This window comes from Terrapene carolina, unplaced genomic scaffold, assembly GCF_002925995.2.
Source record: "Terrapene carolina triunguis isolate 2854851 unplaced genomic scaffold, T_m_triunguis-2.0 Scaffold192, whole genome shotgun sequence".
Taxonomy (NCBI): domain Eukaryota; kingdom Metazoa; phylum Chordata; order Testudines; family Emydidae; genus Terrapene; species Terrapene triunguis.
Genome location: NW_020664543.1, coordinates 12,626,960 through 12,645,882, shown reverse-complemented (window position 1 = coordinate 12,645,882; position 18,923 = coordinate 12,626,960). Strand labels below are relative to the sequence as shown.

At 38.4% G+C, this 18,923-nt stretch overlaps 1 protein-coding gene across 1 annotated transcript; it reads right to left on the bottom strand.

Moving 5' to 3' along the window:
- Positions 1–414: 414 nt before the first annotated feature.
- ANKRD40 (ankyrin repeat domain 40) lies at positions 415–15,483 on the bottom strand. Its single transcript, XM_024204316.1, has 5 exons — positions 15,105–15,483; positions 9,346–9,494; positions 7,535–8,023; positions 5,656–5,837; positions 415–2,556 (listed from the first exon to the last, which is right to left on the bottom strand). Exons 1-5 carry the CDS (start codon positions 15,236–15,238, stop codon positions 2,410–2,412), a joined length of 1,101 nt encoding a protein of 366 aa, XP_024060084.1. The 5' UTR covers positions 15,239–15,483; the 3' UTR covers positions 415–2,409.
- Between the last annotated feature and the right edge of the window lie 3,440 nt (positions 15,484–18,923).

The window sequence follows — 18,923 nt, the reverse complement described above, 5'->3', positions numbered from 1 at the left end:
TTCAGATTGCACAGCCAGCTAAGCATATAAATACTACTTTTAGTATCTCATTCAATATTTTTCTTAAGTCAATTGTAATCATGGATTGATACATATGACTTGGTTTTTCCAAAGAATACATAGATGTAACACCTGCCATTGGATGATGATTGGGCTGAATAATGATAAAGGAAAAGTTTTAGCTGCAGTGATTGTCCTCAGGATCTGAAGTGATTTCCATTTTTCTGGTCTTCCATTTCCTACACCAACCACCACAGAAAGCAGTTTATGTAGTAGAAAAGTTGCAATTTTTTTCTATGAGCTAAAGAAAAATTCTATGTCCATGTCCATCTTTGAGAACATAATAATAATAATAATTTATTAATTATAAAAAGAATACAAGTTAAATAGAAACAAGAATCTAGAGCCAAGCAATTCATTTAATACTTAAATAATACTTAAACATTTTCACGTAGCAATGCACAAAGATAATGAATCCTTGACGGTCAGACACAATAATGTTCACATGATACAGTTATCCAATTAATTCAGTTAGCAAAGCTAATATGCTCAGTTATAAATTGCATAAGGTATAAGTATAAAAATATTCCTTTGAATGCATAGATAGCTACCAGCAACTGTGTAATATAATCACTATACCAAATGAATTCAGTCAATCCAATGGCCGATCTTTTCACTGGTAAAGCATACCAGTTTATTCATAAAAACGACAGTACTTTTACAGATAAAATGGCTTCTGAATGGCAAAAGCCTAAAATAGGTCTCTTCTGTCAGTCAGTAAGAATGCAGGTCAGTAATTATATGGTGAGCAATTGTTCCACTATATAAACTTCCATCACAGTGGTTAGATCAACATCAGTAAGCTGGTATAAAAGAAACAGATTGTCACTGGATCAGACTGCACCTCATCTCTCCTTTAACATTTATGCCATGAGAAGAGACTTATCTTGTTACAGTCTGTTCTACTGATATTATCCATTTTATAAACCCTAAGTTAATGTGTAGTACTTAAATCTAATTAACTAAGAGTTAGGAAGTTAGGTTCTTTGGAAAAGAAAGGCACTAAGAAAAAATCTTAATAGTGAAGAGTTCAAATCAGCAGTCAACTATGTTCTCCCTGTTATCTAGAGCTTTCATCCATCTAATTCTCAGTACAGTACATACTTCTATAGCTAGGTTAACAGATTAGATCCTTTCTTCTAAAGAGGATGGTTTTGTAAATAAAAAAAAAAGTGAATAAACTGGATAAAAAAATCCTTAGCAGATTACTCAACTTTAATGTTTTCCAATGTATTTATTCCAGGATTTCATAGCAGAGGAGCATAACACTGAATTTAAGTTAGCAGGAATGTGAAAAGGTGATCATGCAATAAGAAACATAAATAGTTGTCTTTGAAAAAGAAAAAAAAATGCCTAGAAATCCCAAGATTCAAATGTCATCCCAGTTTTTAAAATGCTAAGCATTTGACTAGCTTCCTTTTTACATAATAAATGTACGGTTTCAAGGATTGAGCTTGTTCATGAAAGGATGAGTTGGAGGAAAATGGAACTACAATATTTGTGCTCCTTTCTCATGTGGAAATCACATTGACTTGTCTATGGAGTGAAAAATAACTGCCATTTTAAAGGAGCATTATAGAAACTTCTTGATCATAAAGCAACAAAAGAGAGGGAGAGGACCTTTTGTTATCAAACATTTCAATACCGTGTGTTGAGAAGCAGCCATGAGATTTAAAAAACCCTAGCTATTTTGGTCAATGGTATATTTACAATTTGGGTAACAACTGTAATTTTTTATTTTCAACCTGAGAAATATTTATAAATGAGGTTTAAGAAACCACATCTAATTAGTAACTTAATACTTAAATGAGACAAATGGAGTTTTGTGCTTCTTCCACAGACTTAAATCCTTCCATTTTCCTCCTAAACAAGGGGTATGTTTGCTTGTCACATCACGCATGTATCTCCTATTAATGACAGTGGGATGTCTGTGCACATTAAGTAATTTGGTACAAACACTAAATGGGTTTCGTGTTCTGTCCTTTAGCATAAGTGCTTCTGCTATTTTATAGCTAACAATTATTAGAACAATTTAAGCTTTTCCTTGAGAGCTTCTAACTCTACAGTGTTTGAAGTCAGGGATTACTGTTGTGTAAGGAACAGAGTGCTACATGAATAGACTCAGAATTCTACCATTGCTTTCTTTTCATAAGCACAGTTTCATATCAGAGCAAGTTAGTCTGAGATGAGCTGTAGGTTGTAACTCTGCATGACATGTCAACTTTATCTCAAAAGTAATAAAATAGAATTTTTCAGGATATTAGCCCTTATAAGTTCAATGCTTAAACATTGAATCCATTGCTTTAAAGCACAAGATACAAATATTTTGTTTTATGCTGCTTTAAACAGTTAATAAGTCAGTTTTGATGCTTTCTTGTTGTAACAAGGCCTTTCAGTCAATGTAGATGCAGCATTTCTAAACAGAAAGTTATTGTCGTTGATTATTAGAACCAGCTCCAGTTCTTGGAAATCCTGAAGTCTTGCAACATCTTTGTCCTTAAATAAATAAATTAAAAATGCAGTATGTTAGTAGCATCCACAATAAATACTGCACAGGAGTTCAGTTTTGCAGATTTAAGGAGGAAAAAACACAGATGTACGCTAGCAGGGGGCAAGTATTTACCCAGCAGTTTGACTCCGTTTTGCTTATCTAGCTATAAGGCAGACACTCCTATTGCATGTTGCATTACTTTAGCATTCTATTTACTTTAGATTTCATACTTTTTTAAAATGTAGTTATTTTAAGTGGTATGGTGTTTCCTAATTGGAGACTTCTGGCTCTTCTACTGTGTAACTCTGAGAAAATCATTTTACTGCTCTCTGCCTCTGTATTCTGATCTGTTAAATGGATGCAGAACTTGCCTCTCACAGGAGTGCTGCGAGCCTCTGGCTAGTCTACACTGGCAAAGTTAAAGCACTGCCGCGTAGCTCCCAGCACTGGTGCACTGTCTACACTGGCGCTTTACCGCTCTGAAACTTGCTGCGCTCAGGGGGGTGTTTTTTCATACCCCTGAGTGAGAAAGTTGCAGCACTGTAAAATGCCAGTGTAGACAAGCCCTGAGTTAACTAAATGTATACAAATGGGCTGTGAGATCCTCAGACAAGTGCAAAATATTAATAAGCTCAATTGACCACTTTGTGATCAGTCTGTTTGGCTTCATTGTTGTGTGATTTGGGTTTGGCCGAATCCTTCTTCAGGAAGTCTAATTCTTTTTGTTTCCAACGTGCAGTATCAACTGTAAACTAATGTGTCAAGCAAATGTACAACAAATTAAGGTTACCAATAGATGAAGGGAAGATTTATAGTTCAAGGGAGTTCTTCAATATTATTGACAGGCAATGAAAATGATTAGTGGAATTAAAGCTTGTATTATGTGCTTTAAAGATCTATTGCATACTATCTATAAACAGCTTGGAACAGGGTCCTCTGGGACCCCTCACCCCAATAATCTTTTTTCTTCCTCCCTGACCTATCAAAAACTCTCACATTGATCCATGCTTCCACTCCAAGAGGCACTGAAGCCAGCTTCTTCTGGAGCAAGCAGCACTCCAACCAACCCCATTCCTGACCTGGCTGACGCAAGTCAGAGTGAGTAAAAGAAGGCACTCGCAAACAGTAAGTAAGCAATCAGGCTCTGATCCCCTGAGTGGCCACACTTTGTCACTAGACAGCATTAAGACTTTATTTTTTTGTAATCTCAGAAAACAAGTGTCCTCTAGTTTTGCTGACAAAAATCTCTAAGAATTAGCGACACTCTTACAGAGGACATTTTGAACAATCAGACTTAGCTGGCATATTTTAGAACTACTTATTCCTTTGCAACCCAAGAAAATGAATCTTTCAAAGAGTCAGAATGTCGTCTTATACTGGGTGCAGGTACGGTCCACTGAAGTCTGTTAATCTAGCACTAATCAGATTAGCTCCACCATTTGACGCCAACAATGTCCTAAGGATTTGAGTGTGAAGGAAGGGTCACTAGTGAACTAGGAAAACAGATACAAAAAGTCCAAGTCTTCCATTTATTATGCAGGCAAGTCCCATTCCCTTCAATGGGACATTTGCCTGTGTAAGGACTGCACAAACTGTGCCTAACTCAAAACATTTTCCCTACAATTTAGTTGCTTTTTAAACAGAATGTTTAAAATTTAATTAGATTAGTAAGGCTCACCTGAGTATCATAAACCTTTCAACCATTCATGACAGTACGTCATGGGGTATGTTATTACACTGAATTTCTGAACATAGTTAAAAGTGAAATATAAGTCACACAGTACAGAATACCAGTGCAGGAAAGCCATCAAGAAGTTAGGGGTTTAGAGCTTATTTTATTAAATAGGAAACACGGTGGCAGCCCAAAGCACTCTCATTTAATAAGATGTTCCACTGTACAATTTACAGAGAGGAGCTTATTTCCAAAAAAAAAAAATTCCAGTATAAATAAAGGTTTAAAGAGTTACTTGAGGATTTATTTAGCCACACAGCTCTCAGTGCCTCACAAGCACTGTATAGCTAAAATCAGTGCAGGTCTTTCAAAGCGCAGAAGTAAGGTGATGTGAATAAAACAAGGCAATTCAGCTATAGCTGATGCTCTGACTTTAACCTCCCAATATGAAAGAATACTGTTCAACACAATATTTGCAATATAGTGTTATCAGTGAGTGCATGGGTAGATCACGGATCAATCCCAAACTGAGAAATATGCTGATGGGGACCATTAACTGTAGGACTCAGGATCTGTGAGATTTTGCAGTCAAAACAAACCTCTAGTTTAGGAAACATGAATTGAAGATTGGAAGACAAGAGGGAAAATTAGGTAATTCTGTAAAGTTGAATATCTTGCATTTAGGGTCTCATCTGAGGATCTCCAAGCACTTTACAAACACCACACCCCTCTGAATTACCTAACTACTACAATCCCCCTCTTATCTTGATGCACATAAAAGTTCATTGACTTGCTCAAGGAGTCAGAGTGGGAACTAGAATGCAGATATGATTTCCACTCTTCTGCTCTGTCCCCTAGACCTAACTTGTGGATGGAGGGAAAGGAGGAAGAAAGGTGTATAAAATACAAAGACTGCTCCTTAATGTCTTTTTACATGATGTTAAACAGTAGAGTAACTGACAGTACAGTTATAGCCAAGTGCCTCCCTTGTCCCAGCCCCTTGGATAGTCTCCTATCCTCCATCCAACCTCTGCATCTTTCTTCAGTGCTGCAGGCCCAAACTATGCCATAGCTATGCATGATTGGCTGATGTGACCATCAGATGCCCTCCTACCAGTCTTGTATGCATCTGACTGAGAAGTTTTATCCCTTTTCTATGGATCCTGAAACATTCAATAACAGCCCACTTATTCCATGATCAGGGGATTATAAGAAAGCTCATTACTGGTTATGGATCTACTATATTTCTCTAAGACAACAAACATCATTAAAAACACGACGTTTGCCACTTTGCAACGATAGCAGTACGCCAAATCTCATATTCAAAGACGTAAGGAATATTGCAGGTTGCTTGAGGGATGGGTGATGCATTTTTAATGATGCCCACAACAGCAATAAAAATAACTTTTTGCTTAAAGCTGAAGGTTCTTACCTTTCTTAATACCGTATTTGGTAATTTTCTAATCTTCTCTACATGTTCTGGATTAACACCCAGTTCACTGCAACTCACTCTGAGCAGTTCCTTATAGGTTAGTTCTTGTCTGTCCAGTTCAATTTCAATGAAGTCATTCTCTCTAAGAGAAAGGTTCTGAATTCTCACTTTAAGCACCAGTTCTAGTAAAATATATACATACAGATATTAATACCTATTACATATAAGCATGCATGATCATCCAAATAAGAACTGGAAAAAAATAAATGTGACTTCATTACATCAGTAATACTAATAAATCTCAAAATGTTATCCTAAAATCATTTCATTCATTATTTTTTATTTATTTTTATTTAATGTGAATGTAGGTGAAAAGAGCTGGATTCTGAGCTCAGGAGACTGAAATCCTATTCAGGACAAGAACAGCACAGGCAGTGGCCATGTAAGCTTCCACATAACCCATCAACTTCCCACAACCTTAGGGTACGTCTACACTTACCTCCGGGTCCGACGGCAGGCAATCGATGTTCTGGGATCGATCCCGGAAGTGCTCGCCGTCGACGCTGGTACTCCAGCTCGGCGAGAGGAGTACGCGGCATCGACGGGAGAGCCTGCCTGCAGCGTCTGGACCCGCGGTAAGTTCGGACTAAGGTACTTCAAATTCAGCGACGTTATTAACGTAGCCGAATTTGCGTACCTTAGTCCGAAGTGGGGGGTAGTGTGGACCAGGCCTTAGTCTGAAAGGACAACTGCTAGAGGTGAGGATGTAGCTCAGTCTCCGTGTTTCTCATTCCTTCACAGAGAAGCTACTGCAAAGGTGCCACTTGTAGCTGTTTCTGTGGAGTCCCATCAGGAACTTATCTGCAATAGTCACATTTATTTTATATAGGCCAATATAGACCCATAGTAATAATCAAATACGGACAATATTACTTATAATCTAATTGAGTTACTACTGCTCTGAACAATGAGGAGTCTGGTGTCACCTTAAAGACTAACAAAATTTATTTGGGCATAAGCTTTTGTGGGTAAAAAACCCACTTCCTACTGCTCTGAACTGGATTTCAGCTGGCAACATTTTTATCTTCTATTACCAATTTTCTGAGCAATCCAATACTGCATAACTCAGTGCTCTGTTATTGGTGATCACACATTAAAATTCATATGGATCTTCTCACAGCTCCCATTCAAAGAGAAGTCTGGACCTTTTAACTGCAATTCCAGAACTGGCTACACTGAACTGATGGGGTGGTTTTACTAAATATATATAATATTTACCCCAAGGAATGATAAATAATACTTCCTCTCTGTACATTAAGTGGTCAGCTCCCCGTACAGGTTGAGCTACCAAAGCTTCTCCCTCAAATTAATTGGACATAGGCCTGTGTTTTGTATTTGAGTCTAGAGTTCTGTACCACAATTATGGTGTTAGACTACCCTCGCATCTGTATGTTTTTACAAAACCTTAGATGAGTAAGAAATGTTTTCATTGATATTTGTATTAAAAATTCCAGTGGATACAATTTTTTTAAACATGCCCTGAAATGTCTGTGACACAAACAAAGAATCATGCCTCATGCATAAGAACATGAAAGTGAAAGACTAGAGAAGCACTATAGACATGAATAACATTGACTAGCATGCATCCGATGAAGTGGGTTTTAGCCCACAAAAGCTTATGCTCAAATAAATTTGTTAGTCTCTAAGGTGCCACAAGTACTCCTCGTTCTTTTGGCTGATACAGACTAACACGGCTACCACTCTGAAACCACTGACTAGTCTATTTTCATTCTCCAACACGACAGCATCCAGGAAGAACAGAGGAAAAAAATAATAGTAGCATTAATTTTTAAAATTTGTAATCATAATTTAATGTTACCTTGCATATTAAATGGGAAAGCTCCAGGGAAGAAAAATGGCTGAAATGTTGGCATAGGCCCCAGACATGAGCCATTCTGTTGCTGAGATACAGGCTGTTTTGATGCAGCTGGAGAAGGGAAACTTCTGCTCTGAGGAACAGATGCCTGGTGAATGGGACCATTCTGGACTACAGGCTTTGGGCATTCTGGCATGGTACAGGCTCCAGGTGATGTCGACATATCTTCATTATCAGCCACTGCAGAAGCAACATTTTCATGTTGTGATGTTGCAGAAGTGCATGCTTTGACTCGAGGTAATGAAATGGGATAATCTACAGCTTGCAATTCTAAGGATATGGGGAAGCTTCCATTCAGCGAGCCAGTGGAAGGGTCTGGAATGCTGTTACTCATTGTGTTATAAACATAAGGGAAAGGTGGATTAGCCAAATAATTCGGGACAATTGGCAAGTCTGAGTCTTGCTTCAAATCTGCAAGTTCATCCTCTTCCACTATAGAGGAAAGAAAAAAAAGTCCAGTGAATAAAGTTAGTTATGACTAGTTAAGGAGAACTAAAATTGTCCTAGTACATTGTGGTTTTTAGACTCAGCCTATTTACACACACCCACACAGAGGATACAAGACCAAACAAAGAGCTCTAAAGCGCTATGTATAGTTCACATAACTGTGCTAAGGGGTTCCATAAAAACAAAGCTTGTGTGACTAGGATACTCCACAAACACCTCTACTTTCCCCCTAAACACTTGGACTGATATAGAATCTGCCATCTTTTAAGAAAAATGTCCTGTGGCCAATATTTTGTGCCATATTATAATAATATAATATATTGAGGTATACCTATTTCATAGAACTGGAAGGGGCCTCGAAATGTCATTGAGTCCAGCACCCTGCCTTCACTAGCAGGACCAAGTACTGATTTTTGCCCCAGATTCCCTAAGTGGCCCCCTGAAGGATTGAACTCACAACCCTGGGTTTCAGCAGGCCAATGCTCAAACCACTGAGCTATCCTTCCCCCTATCAGCTGGCATAACTTCATTGTCTTCATAATGGGCATAAACCAGAGGAATAAATGGAGGGCAGTAGATTTTCAGGTTTGCTGTGAATACCAAGAGAGTGGAGGAGGGGGGAAGTATACAGTATCTTTAGAACTGAAAGAACTACTGACTCAACTGTAGATAGATATTAACAAAGGCAGAAATCAGAAAGAAAGGAGTGCAAAAGGTAGGAGAAACTCAAAGATTCTGAACAGGCTTCAAACTAATTCTCATCTTTAGTAGCAACATTGCTACTTTGATAGTCACAAGCACAATATACTAATGGATCCCTTGGGGTTGCTACTCTATCACTATACTTTTATGGAATAAGATACAATCTTCAATTGAGATCAATGCAGTTAACCCCTTAAATAAGCTTCCTGATATTTTATGGAATTATCAGTCATATACACTAAAGGCTTTATATATATTAGTAAGATTTCCCTCTCCTTATTTCCATTTGAAAATATGTATCAAGCCGCAAATATTTGTAGTAAACAAATTCTGTGACATTTTCATTTGTCAAAATTAAGCTTTTTTCCCTTCCACATACAGAAAAAAAAGTCACCATAAAAGCCCCGCTGAACCAATATTCCTGAAGTTGTGGTTTCTTTCTCAGTAAAGACTCTGAAGGCCAAATGGGAATTACTGCCACAGAATTGTAAGCTTTTAAATACAGATTCAGCACCCACGCAAAAGCACAACAGAGCAGGACCATAATTATTAAAATAGATCGTAACTGGAGTCTTCAAAGTTTTTATATTAACTAATCAACTTACCTCCCAATGTTTTTCTAATCTCTTTCTTTGAGGTTAACTGGGCTGGCGTTTCTCCTTTACTTGTGAGAATCTCCTTATCAGCACCAGACTCTATCAGATAAGACACCACTTGAGCATGGTTCCGTTTGCATGCCCAGTGCAAACAAGTCCTGCACAAGGAAAATGTTGGTGCTATATGAAATAACCATGCTACAGGAGATGAATTTTATTCCTACCCGCTGTGTATAAAAAAGCCAGGGCCTAGCTTTCCCAAAAAAGAACAACATTCATTTAGCACATATACTAAAATTGGAACGATACAGAGAAGATTAGCATTACCAAGCTGAGATATATTCCTTGAAAATTTCTTGTAGTCTGCAGTGACACCTGCTGTTAGTCTTTCCCTGCAGTAATGCTTTTACCACCACCGTTACTATTTTTGACAACAGCAGATGGTTTCTGCTTTAAAGTTTAACTAAATCTCTGACCTTTTAGCTTTTAAAAGCTAAAAAACTAATTTCAAGAATATAAATCGCTGTCCCCTTCTGCATCTTTTTACATTTGTTTTTCAAAAGAAGATGACCGAATACATTATAAGCTTAACAGTAGAACCATATTTCAAGTGATAATTTAAATTAATAGAAGTGTTTAATTTTGTTAATCAAAATAAACAAGAATTTTTTTTCTCTTCACCACACCAACCAAAATGAAACAGACTAGTTCCTGAGCAAAGATCTTCAGAGAACCAAACTAATTTCAATTTGATTAAATCTCAAAACAGAGTTGACGAGAATAATTTTTATTTTCTGAAATAACTCCTCACCAGGACATTTTGAGGTACCTTACAACCAAAAGAGAATTGAGCTTTCGTATTACACTGGTTTTCACCAAATTATCACCCTGACATAAACACTCGTAAATTCCCAATAAATAACTTTGCAGAACCCTAACTTTTTTAGTAGATCAATTTCAACACTTTTCCCTATCACAACTTTCATATAAACTGTAGTCCTAGTGTCTTTACAAAGATAGTGAATAAGACAATTGGAGTCAGATCCTGATCCTGCAGTCCTTACTCAGGCAAAACCCCTAGTAAGGAATATAGGATGTGTCAGGATAACAACCGCAAGAAAGAAATTCTCAGATACTGGCAAGGGAGAAAAAATATATTCCAAAAAATGTACCCCTACTTCATACAGACAGAGATTTTGGTGAAGGAAAGAATTCACTCACAAAGAAGATCTGTGGTTTTGGTTTAGGCAAAAGGCACATTTCCCCAGATGGTGGTGGTTCTTTAGAGGAATCCCCAGAGTTGATCCCCTGAAGAAATGTAGGGGCGGGTCAGTCTCCCTGGTGTTTATAAGAGTTTACAATGTGTCTGCATGTTATAATATGCAAAAACTGTATGGCCATCCCATTTTCCCCACAAAGCACTACCTCACAGTTTAAGAGCAGTACCCTAGTTTCAATGATTTTCTAGTGCTGTTTCTCCACCACCCTTCCCAATGCTGTTCTTTAAACTGCATGAAAACCCTTAATCCTTCTCCAGACTAATAGAAAGGAGAGGAAAGGATGTTTAGAGTTACATACAAGCAGAGTGAGAAAGAAGTGGTGTAAAATCTCTTAGAAAACTTATGTGGTTAAAAAGATTCACTTCAGTCCAAAGTCCTGCTCCAGGAAGCATTTGTTTGTTAAGGAAAAGGTGTGGTCACACCTGTCTAACTTTAAACTTTAGAATACGTTGTGTTCTGCCCAACAGTACCACCTATGACACATCAAGAGTTTTTGCAGTTGTTGATTTTTTTGTTTGGTTGGTTGGTTTTGTTTACTCCCGAAGAAGGGGCTGATGGGAGGAAATAGTATGGTAGTTATAAAACCTCATGCATGCATGTGAGACTCAGACTAATTAAAGCAAGAGAAAGCAAAGTACACACAGAATCTTGCTTATTTTATATGCCAGTATGATTAAGACTGTCCTGCAAGAAACAAAGGGCCTAATTATGCAAATTCTTATCACTGGGTTTAGTATTTCTTTGTGGAAGAAGCCCCACAAAATACAAAGCAGTAAGATTACTAACTGTAGTAAGTGCTGTTGTGTAGAATTGGGGCCCGGATTCAAAAACCCACCGCTGTAATAATAAATAATGTGTGTGCGTGTGTATCACAGTAGTGCCTAGCGTCCCCAGATGAGACTGGGGCCCGACTGTGCTAGACAATATACATACACATAATAAGAGACAAAAGGTCTCTCCCTCAAAAGGTTTACAATCTAAACAGAAAAGACAGACAAAGGATGGAAGAGAAATGGAAACCCAGAGGGGTGAAATGAGTTGCGCAAGGACACAAGCAGTCGTAGTGCCAGGAACAAAACCTTGATTTCTTGTCTCCCAGCCCATTGCCTATCCATTAGCCCACACTACCTCTCTTGATGAGTGTTTATCAATTATCATTTGTCATTCAGATGTGCTTTGTGATGTTTCTTCTTAGGAGAAATAACAGCTGTTAAAACAAACGTGGGTGTTTTTTTAATTATATCAAAAATTAGTCCCTATCAAAGGTTATATAGAAGCAAGTTAGGGCCTGTCTTAATTATCATTTGGTTATCTTTGGTGTATATTTTATAAAACCACACAATATTCTCAAGTTTTTGTTCCTGAGGCGGTTCACCTATTTTAAATATTTTTTTAATTCAAAATTGTGTTAAAGACAGTTGCTAGTACTATACTTATCACTTGCCAATTCTAGTAATTTTAAACTAGTTTCCCATTTTTCAAACATTTTCTATCCTATTGCTGTTTCATAGTCCCAGAAAAACAACAGTCAAAGATGACTAAACATAAAGTGATGTCAAATGCACAATGTAAACTGAAAATGAAATCGAGAATTTCCCCCCTTTAATCTCTTGGTCCTGCCATGCGGGCAGGGGACTGGACTCGATGACCTCTCGAGGTCCCTTCCAGTCCTAGAATCTATTAATCTCTTTTATTTGTAGTAATTTTAGGAGCTACTTGTAACAACAGTAGATAAATGAACAAATTTCAGAAAGAAATGTGATTAAATTGATGGGTAACTCACTTAGAAATGGAACTCCTGTACAGAAATTAGTTCCTGTACAAAAATTCCAAGAGTGAAAATCAAAATGTTACAGTGTTGTTTGCAATAGGAATACGTCTGCATCTGAAATGTTAAGAGCCAGATTTTCAAAAATGCTCACCATCCACAATTGGGACAAGATTTTCAAAAGAGCTCAGCTCCCTTTTAGAGATCTAGAAAGAAGCAGTCATGTTTTCAAAGGCAGAGTTTTGGGGATCTGGACCTTTAATTTTAATCACTCCATCCCTGCTGCATTGAACAGCTGCTGCTTTCCTATAAAGGTGTCTGAGTTAGGGTTGTGAAATACCTGGCATTTTTAAAAAAACAAACAATCAAAAAGCCCAATGGATAAGCTAGAAAGAGGAGGTTGCACAATAAGTGTCTGTGAATCAGCTCCCTTGTATCTACATTATTAATTATTATTATAATTATTTGTATTACCATAGCACCAACGTTAAGCATATGTTGTTAGATGTATGCCTCAATATATATATTTAATGTAAAGAATCATAAAAGTTACATAGATATGTATATTACGATGCAAGGACCATCATTTTAAAATTTCCTGATTTTGTGTGCTTAACTTCATATCCATAATGTGTTAATATACTATTGTTTGGGGGGTTGCACTAAATGGGTACAAGATGGAAAAACATAAGAGCAGCACAGACAGGAGTTTTCAAGATAGTTAGATAAGACTAAGATATGTCCCCCACCATAACTTCCTTCTTTTCATAAGAATTTAACTGCAAATCATCTGCTTTCAGCTGGAGACAATGCCATAAGATATGAAGTTACTGTAAAGTACTGTGTAGTCCATGACTGGACTATGCATTTGAGGTAAAAGCCACTATTTTTAAGTGTGCTGAAATAATTGTTATAACTCAACAGAAAGAACTCCTATATTATTTACAACAAAAATCCCATGGCATCTGAGAAGAGGTCTGTGAAGCTCTGGCTGTTTTGTTTCTTTGGACTTGGTGCAAAATCTTTGAATTCAATCCCCCTGCATGTCACTTTGAGTTCAGAAATAAAATTCTGCCAAGTCACCAGGCCTTGTGGGTTTGGGCCAACAAATAGGTACAATCTAAAAGCTTCAGGTACTAAGGAGATGTTTGATATAAATGCTTAGATTCACACAGCTTCCAATTTAAATCATGAGCCTGTATTGAGAACTGCACAGATACACTCTAGTGCCATGTTGAGCCCCAATGACAAGATCAGAACTCTGCACGAGTGCACGGATACAGCCACATGGTTCTCAGTGCACAATTGCAACCACTATTTGCTCCAATTGTATGTAAACCTCAGCAACTCTGGCCTAATTTAGGGTTTCATTCTGACCATTTCACGAGGATTTAATGTAGTCTAATACAGAGAGGTACTGCACACCCACAAATCCCATTTATGTCAATAGCAGCTGCAAGTATTCAGCACGTCTCAGGATCAGACCTATACACAAGACCCATTCCAGAGATGCAGCTTCTGCACACAGACTCAAAGAATATGGAAGACACAATTATAGCCAAAGTACAGAACAAGAAGCAATTTTTTAAAAATATATTTTATGCCAGGTTTTGGTTTGTTGTCTTAATGCCAGTTTTTTGAACAAACTGATTTGATAATGAGCAGCAGTTTATTATGCATATGGAAATAATGAGAAAGTGAAATGGCAGAAAAATCACTACCTAATTCTACTCTTTAAGAAAAAAAGAAAGCAAATCATATAAGGCCTGATTTTCACAAGTGCTGAACTGCCACAGCTCCCATTGACTGTAACAGCTGTCGTGGGAACTTGGCACTTCTGAAAATCAGGCCCTTAGTTTTTAAAATTCTAGTTTAGTGTCCTTTCTATTTCATACTTTCTATTTTCACTTATGTAAGCATAGCACAGTAATTCACATAAAGATATAAACCGAATCTAATCCAGGTAAAACAATCTTCAAGAATGCCTGAATTGTTAAAATCATGTTTAAAAGAGTTTAAAAAAACAACATTTTTTATGACTGGTGTGGGTATGGTTCATTATAGAAGAGTTTCAGGATTTAGGGTTGTCAAGTGGTATTTGAATGAGATGTCAAAACAAAAAAAATCTGTGCGATTTTACGTATCTCACTGAAACACATTGCAAGATCTTTTCTCATAACAGGAAGTTATTTTAAAAGCTGCCTTAAAAGTAACTCAAAATAAGCCTCTCTAAAAATGAGCGAGCTTGGCAGGTCTGAGGTTTACCTTCCAAATGTTATTTTACTGTGCTGTGTTTGTGCAGCCAGCTTTCCTAATCCCATGAGTATAAGTAATGGAATAGAAGGTGGCAACACATTGAACTGATAGAAAATCAGAGACCAAGGATCAAAACTTTTGAAACAAAATAATGTAAGCCCAGAACAGCAATTATCAACAATATCATTACTTCCTCCTTTTAGAATAATTTTAAATGAGCGAGCTTGTGAGGGAGGATTAGGCAATGGGTTTAGATAGGACATTTAAATTACACTCAGAATTCAAACTGTCAACACTGGATAGCCTTGCATTAATATATTTCATATGAAAGACATATATAACGTCCACTATACCATTAGCAGACTAAGAATAAAAGGCTCTTAAAATGTTCTTTACAGTATCTGAAATTGTCAGTTTTATTAACCTTTAAAAATACACTTCATTCATTCCGGTTAAAGGCTTACCAGCCGTTGATTTCATTTTGAGAGTTGACATTCACTCCGAATTCCACCAGTCTTTGGACCTCCCCAATATCTCCCAAAGCAGCTGCTTCTCTCAGTCTCTCCTGGAGTTCTTTCTCCTCTATAAAAGTTGTCATCTTTCTAAGGTCACTTTATTGTTAAGTAGCTGCCAAATGAAGGTGATTTAACATTTTATAAAGCTAACATACTGAGCAGCAAAGATCTAATTAACCCTGCATAATAAGAGATGTCTCTTCTTCTTTTAATTTTAAATTCATATATTGATTCTTTCTGTCTGTTACATTTAAATCAGATAGAGTCACACATTTCTGAAGAACATTAAAGACAACTGCATAGTACAGTATCTCTAGAGTGTTGCTGTTTCCTAAACTCTTCTCAGGGGGACTCTATTATCTGTGACAACTCTCTGACCTAGATTTTTAGTTCCTACCAACAGCCCTGCATGCAATTCCTGGCTGTAGCTGTCCTATTTGCTGTATGATTCATCAGATATATTCAGGCTCCTACTTGATTATTTTTATTCAACTAAAATGAATTATTGCTTAATATACAAAGAATTTGGAATGTAGAATATCTTCTACCACAACATTATGTATTCCTACCACCCCAGAACTGCAAGTTGTTCTGTCTAGGTAGCTCCGCACCTATGTGTAGCCCCATTGAAATCAAGTGAAGTCTCCATGTGGGAAACATGGGTCCATCCAGCAGAACAATTGGTAGGATTGGGGCCACAATTGATTCCACCAATTCACATTGTTTTTACTATTGTGCTAATTTTCTTTATTCATTCTAAGTCAAATAATGAGAGATATGGGAGAGAAAAACACTATTTCACATGCATCCGAAGAAGTGGGCTGTAGCCCACGAAAGCTTAGGCTCAAATAAATTTGTTAGTCTCTAAGGTGCCACAAGTACTCCTGTTCTTTTTGCGGATACAGACTAACACGGCTGCTACTCTGAAAACTATTTCGCAACTATCTTCTTATAGAACACAAGTTAAAATACACACTTAGGACTCCATCTTCAGGTCCAGCTGACCTGCACCAGCTGTATCATGGCATCTGGGGAGTCCTGCATGCCGGGAAAATTCATAACAGCTACGCTGAGCTAGAGCACATTTAAGGCCATTTTGGGCCCCAGGAGCAGCACAAAGGGGCTGTATTAGGGGCCAGAATCTGGCCCTTAGTCTAAAATAAACTCTATAGTCTGGTATAGATTTAATGGCCTAATCCTTACTCATGCAAATAGTTTCACTGAAGTAATGGGATCTCAACAGTAGTAAGAATTATTCAAGTAAGTAATTACATGATTATAACAATTATTTAGAGCTATTTAAAATAACTTGTTCTGTAATGTTTGATAGTGTAAAAATAAAGCGTCTATGGCCCTGATCCTGAAGGAAAACTGTGGGGACAGACCCCTGGGCCTGCACACACCCTAGTGACTTCAGTAGGGTTTTGTGCAAGCGCAGGTGGTCGACTGAGGCCCTGATTCTCTAAAGAGAATTACATATGTGACTAGTAATTAATTAAATCAGTAGAGCCACCTTTTTTACAAAACATGGAGACAAAATCCACATAAAAATCTCATTTTTAAAAAGTAACTTTTTTTACCACTGTTTTGAGTAATGGACCTAATTCTTATGATTTTACATCAAGTTTATATCGGTAAGTACACTGACTTCAGAGGAGGTGCTCGTGGCATATACTAGCGCGAGAGCAGAATCACACCCAATATTTTAGATTTAATTAAATAATAGTAACTCTCTATCTCACATTACATCATTTATTATATATATTTACTTTTTGCACTTCATCCAACTTGAGACATTAAAATAGACTACAGTCATTTTTTACTTGTTTCTTAGTGTCATTTTTTGGTTCTCATGCATTAGCATCAGGCTGCAATGTTTGGATGGCAAACACTACAAAGGAATTTTGAAAGCAAAACAAAACAAAAAATAATTTTAAAAATATCTGAGCAAATTTCTATTGCACTCTAGGACATACAATACCTGACACAGTCCAACATTTGTAGAGTTATGCCAGGCCTCTGTAATCAATGAGACAGTTTACATGAGTAAAGTTACTTGTAAGTTTTTCCAAAGCCACTTTGGCCCCAATTCTCCTATTGGACAAGGCAGCATTAATGTGGCTCTAATGTGGCAGGGTCAGGACCAGGGGTTAAAGAAAGAAGAAGTGGAGGACAACACAACTCTCTCTCCTTTCCTAAAACTAGAGAGGAGCATCTTTTCCTCCCCCTGATTTTTGTACACAGCACTCCCTCCATATCTTCCCCCTTCCTCCTTGGTTGTGGTGATGAAAGCACCTCCTTCCTGATTTGATCTATTTTAACAATTGATCAGGACAGATGTGTTGATGCAGCGATGAACATATAATCAATGTAATAATTATAAATAATCAACATCATAGGGATGGATATGTCTAAGACACAAGGATATCTGAAGCCAGTGACATCTCTCAATGCTGTGCCATGTCACTGTGGCCTCTCATGAGGCCATGGCACCTCATTGTTCTGCAGTGCCACCTCTCTCCACTGTGTTCTGTTTAGGGTTGCTACCTGTTCAGGTTTTCCCAGGATCACCCCTTTTTTTAAGATAGTGTCCCAGGAAATCTGTAAGTCCTCCTGGGTTTTGTCATCTGAGTCACCTCTCAGGCTGCTGCTGCATCTTCCTCCTCCTCCATGGTGCTAATGCTGCTCCTCCTCCCGCCAGGCTGCTCCGCTGGCTCCCCAGCAGGAGCCCTTAAGCCACAACTTCTGTTTTCTACCACACCAACAATCTGCTGAGAGCAGAAAAAAGAGCTCATGGCGTCAGCAACCCAACACCCATTCCTCCCCCTGGTGGCTGTTGCTCTTGCCCAGGGGGAGCCCACTCCCTCCCAGGAACCATCTCCTTCCCCTCGTTCTGGGCTCCCCTTCCCAAATCCAGCTGTTTTTGTGACCTCAGAGGTGCCAAGCCTAGTTGTGTTGCAGTGGTGCCACAATGTCTCTCAACAGCATGACTGTGCCTTTTCTGCAAAACCACCTGTGACTTGACAGCGAGACAGTTAACTGGAGTGAGGGTATGTCTACACTTAAAATGCTACAGCAGTGCAGTTGCACCACTGCTGGAGCGTTTAAGTACAGACCTACTTATGCCGATTGGAGGAGTTCTCCCATCACCATAGGTAATTCACCTTGCTGAGAGCAGGTCTACACTTACAATGCTGCACTGGCACAGCTGCGCCACTGTAGCGCTTTAATGAAGACACTATGCCGATGGGAGAGAGCTCTCCTGTCAGTGTAGTAAATCCATCTCCCCGAGAGGCGATAGCGATGTTGACGGGACAAGCTCTCCCGCTGACATAGCACTGTCTAAACCGGGGGTTAGGACAGTATAACTATGTCGTTCACGGTTTGGACTTTTCACACCCCTGAGTGATGTAGTTATGCTGATGTAAGTCTGTAGTGTAGACCACACTCGAGGTGGTAGGTCAACGCGGTCAACCTAGCGCTGTCTACACAGCGGTTAGGTCAGTACAGCTGCCTCTCTGGAGTGTGGATTTTCAGACCCCTGAGTGACGTAGCTATGCCGATGTAAGTTCCTAGTGTAGACCAGACCCGAGTGGAGACAAGGCACGGGCAGTGGTACCTCCATGCAGGTAGCTGAGGTAAGCCGCTCCCAGCTGGGGGATGAAGGCTTGGCATTGACTAGCTCCACCAAGGTTACAAACAACCTCTGTGAGGATCTTGCTGTTGGAGCACACCTCCCTCCCGCCGCAAAGCCCCGGCCTGCACGGC